Source organism: Plasmodium gallinaceum (assembly GCF_900005855.1).
Source record: "Plasmodium gallinaceum strain 8A genome assembly, contig: PGAL8A_v1_21, whole genome shotgun sequence".
Classification (NCBI taxonomy): Eukaryota; Apicomplexa; class Aconoidasida; order Haemosporida; family Plasmodiidae; genus Plasmodium; species Plasmodium gallinaceum.
Window position 1 is genome coordinate 391,027 of NW_021628323.1, and position 4,525 is coordinate 395,551.

Below are 4,525 nucleotides of genomic sequence, written 5' to 3' on the forward strand. Positions count from 1 at the left end.
TTTTTTTTCAAATTTTTTTTTTTTTTTTTTTTTTTTTTAAAATAGGTTTCACAAATATAAGACAAAAAATAGTAGTAAAAAAATATTGAACTTATAAAATTGAATGAAAAAAAAAAAAAAAAATTAAAAAGAATTTCCTAATATTAATCAGAATAATATAATTTTAAATAAAAGAAAAACATTTTATAATTTTATTTCATTTTCATTTTTTTTTTTTTTTGTTTTTTTTATTTGTAAACTCAAACTAATATAAAATATAAATTTAATAGGATTAAAATAAAAAAATATAAAAAATTGGACAGAATTTTAAAAATAATCATAATAAAATAAAAAGAATAAGTAAATATAGAATTCTTTTTGAATATAATTGAAGAAGAGCTTTATAATTTTATACAAATATAGAAAAGTAATCGCAAGTAAAAAACTCTATAAAAGTTAAACTAAAACTAAAACATATATATTTTCAAAATGGAAAATAAAGTAAAAACTCAAAATGAAGAAAATTTAGAATTCATAAAAAAACATATTGGATATGCTTTAGCTAAATCGTTATTGTTAACAATGAAAACAGATAAAGATAGTAAGTAAAATTTATAACATTTTCCTAGATTATTTCATCTATTGTTTTGATTTTCTTAAAAAATTATTTTTATATTTTGTTACACTACTAATTTTCTAATCATTATAATTTTTACATTGTTTTTTTATTTTACCTTTTTTGTATTTTTAAAAAATCTTTAAGATCCGTTAATTCTTATAAGTAAATATCTAAAGAATTTTGCATCTTTTAATGAACAGAAAAAAAAGAAAAAGAAAATTCTAATAAGGAAATTGCATTCAAATAATATTAAAATACATGAAGAGATAAATAAAAATTTTAGTAAAAAATTAGAAAAAGACTTGTATAATTTTGCTAGTTATGAAGAGAACATTGAATACGAAAATTTTCCAATATTATTAAATTTAATTAAAAATGTTTTTAATATAGAAAATGTTTATATGGGTAAAGTATACAAAATAAGAGAAAATAATAAAAATGTAACTATTCTAAAGTTTATCTATTCCAGTGAAAATTGTGATATAAAAAATGAAGTATTACTGAATGAAAAAGAAATCAAAAATATATTTTTATCTATTGAAAAACAAAAAGAAGAAAACTTTTATTTTGAAAAAAATTTTCTTTTTCCAAATATCATAAAAGAAAAGTTTGTTTATGATAATTTAAATTGCAGTTTATTTTCTAATATTAACCCCTTATATGAAAATAAAAGTTATTTAAATAGAATACAATGTGACAAAAAATTGACCAAAAAAAAAAAAGTTAAAAATGGAGATAATAATAAAAAGGATGAAGGCGTTTATGAAAATTACGATTCGAAGGATCATCATTCTGAGAATAGTATTATAGAAGGAAATGAAAAAAGTGATGAAAAAGATAGAAGTGAAGAAAATGATAAAAGTGATGAAAAAGATAAAAGTGATGAAAAAGATAAAAGTGATGAAAATGATAAAAGTGATGAAAATGACAAAAGTGATGAAAATGAAAAAAGTGATGAAAATGTAAAAAGTGATGAAAATGACAAAAGTGATGAAAATGATAAAAGTGATGAAAATGACAAAAATGATGAAAATGAAAAAAGTGATGAAAATGTAAAAAGTGATGAAAATGATAAAAGTGATGAAAATGACAAAAGTGATGAAAATGTAAAAAGTGATGAAAATGAAGACGAAAATGACGAATCTAATGAAAATATAGATAAATATAAAAATGAAAATGATGTAACTAATGAAAATATAATTAATAAAAAACATAATGAAGATATATATAAAGATGATAATAAAAATGAAAATGATGAATTAACGGGTAAACAGAAAGAAAAGGAAATAGAATATGAAAATAAAAGAGAAAATTCTGAAAATTATCTACTTAAAATTCTCAACATGAATCTTACATATAAGTGTATATATATTTATGAAATATTAGAAAAATCAGAATTATTTTTATATTCCTATATGAAACCTGGAGATTTTTTATGCATTCCTATAATTTTTTACACATTCTATAATTTTCATTTTTTGAGCGAATTATATTCCTTTAAAAAATATCTTTTTTTTAATTCAAAAAACATAGATGATCAGAATTGTAAAGAAAATTTTATAAATGGTATATTCATATGTAAAAAAAATAAAAGAAAAATATTTAAAATTTTAGAATAATAAAAAATATAAATAAAAATTTCACGTAATAAAATATTTTAATTTAAAAATTAAAATTTCAATCGTTTAATATATTTTAAATAATATAATTTTTATATTATTCAATTATATTTTAATTATGTCTTTTTTTATTTTTTTTTTTTTCATCAATTTTATTAAAGATATAAAAAAAAATAATGAACCCCATTTAAAGAGTAAAAACGATGATATTTTAGACAAAGAAAACCAAAAAGATACAGAAGAAAAAGATGAAAAACTGAATGAAGAAATAAAAATAGAAGAAATAAAAACAGAAGAAATAAAAACAGAAGAAATAAAAACAGAAGAAATAAAAATAGAAGAAATAAAAATAGAAGAAAAAAAAACAGAAGAAAAAAAAACAGAAGAAAAAAAAAAGTTCATAAGACCAAAATTTGATTTTAAAAATGGAAAGAAAGTAGAATTTTGTTTATGCTTAGATAACAGAGGAAGCATAAATAAAATAAACAAAAATCAGATTAATAATCTTATAAATTTTTCCTATTTTTTAATTACACGAATTTTTTTATCAGAAAAAAAATGCATTGAAGAACAAGTTAGAAAATATATCTAAACAAATTTTTTATTAAGGTAAAATAAAATTTTCTTTTTTATATACATAGGTTGATTATATGATTAAATGCGAATATGGAGAAGAAAAAATTTTGATTGAAAAGTTATGTAACAAAATGGAAGACAATATTTCAGAAAATATTATAAATAAATTTAAAAATAATTTAGTAGATCATTATTATTTTAGCAAATCAAATAATTTAATTAAATATGTATCCTTGTTTCAATGGATACAAAAAAAAATTTTAAAATACCAGGAAAAAATTTTTGATATTAGTATAACAAATTAAAGAAATAATAATAATTTTTATACTTACAATTAAATTTAACAAAATAAAATAAAAATGTATAAACAAAAAATGTTATAAAAAAATATATTTTTTACTTTAGGAAAAATAAAGATTGAATGCAACAAAACATTTTTATTGGCTTTGTTTGGTTCCTATATAATATTAGAATATGATTATTCTGATTTTATATTTTCAAAAAATATACTGGATTATGAGTGGAGAAAATTAATCTTATACATAGATCAACAATTTATAGATAAACTAATTTCATTTAATCCTGTTACATTTTTTCAAGGTTGGTTATTAAAAAAAATAATTTATAATATTCTTATATAAAATGAAAAATTTATATAACATTAAGGCAAAACATTTATATAATATTTATAATTTATTTAATATTTTTCTTTTCAAATGCTAAATCTTTTTAATCATTTTGAAGAAAAAGAAATATACAAGTTACAAGAGATAAATCATTTAATAAATAAATTATCGTTAAATAATAAAAGTTATCCACCTGAAATGGAAAATATCACAACATACGGAATAATTTTATTAAAGTTTTTCTATCAAGTAATAAGAAAATATATATATTTATATGTTTCTTTATATATATATATAAATATATATATATATATATATATATATATATATATATATATATATATATATTTATGTAGATAACAATTAATATTTTAAATGAAGTCTTAAAGATTAAAGAAAATGAAGTTTCTTTATAAAATAATAGTATATATATAATGTGATAATAAAAATATATATTTATTAAAAGCTAACACATGTATTAATATTTTATTCTAACAAATTTAAATTTAGCAAAACTATTTTTTATTTTTGATAGTAATACTAATAATTTTTTTTTTTCTTATATTTTTAAATCTATTTTTTAAAATTTATACAATAAATATAACTTATTACCATTTATAATTTGTCTTATTTTATATATAAAATTTTTTTTTTTTTTTTTTCTAATCTTTTGAAAAAGCATATTAAATACATGATATAGAAAGATGTGTTTTTTAAGTAGAAACTTCTAATAAAATATAAAGTATCATTTAAAAAAAAAAAAAAAAAATTGAAAATTTTATGTCTTTTAAATAAATTTCTTTTTAATATAAAAAAAAGAATTTTTGGAAAAAATGTAGTTATTATCCTTGTTATTTCCTTCATTTTTTAAACAATTTATTTTAAAAATAAATTATATAATTTTTCCTTATATATAATCCAATACATTTAAAAAAAAATATATTTATATAAATTTCCTTTATATAATTCCTACTTAATAAAATACTAAAATCATAAGTAATAAAATTTTTATTTTTATAATTTTCCACAACATTAAAAAAACATTGAATGTTGAATTGAAAAAAAAAAAGAAAAAAGAAAAAAAAAAAAAAAAAAAAAAATTTTTT

The 4,525-nt window shown here is 16.2% G+C and overlaps 1 protein-coding gene across 1 annotated transcript; it reads left to right on the plus strand.

Moving 5' to 3' along the window:
* Positions 1-468: 468 nt before the first annotated feature.
* Positions 469-3,835, plus strand: PGAL8A_00031100 (conserved Plasmodium protein, unknown function; the record flags this gene model as incomplete). The annotated part of the gene is made up of 7 exons (XM_028674308.1): positions 469-580; positions 743-2,164; positions 2,379-2,791; positions 2,859-3,084; positions 3,199-3,393; positions 3,538-3,668; positions 3,776-3,835. The coding sequence occupies 7 exons, from the start codon at positions 469-471 to the stop codon at positions 3,833-3,835; spliced, it is 2,559 nt and encodes an 852-aa protein (XP_028530675.1).
* Between the last annotated feature and the right edge of the window lie 690 nt (positions 3,836-4,525).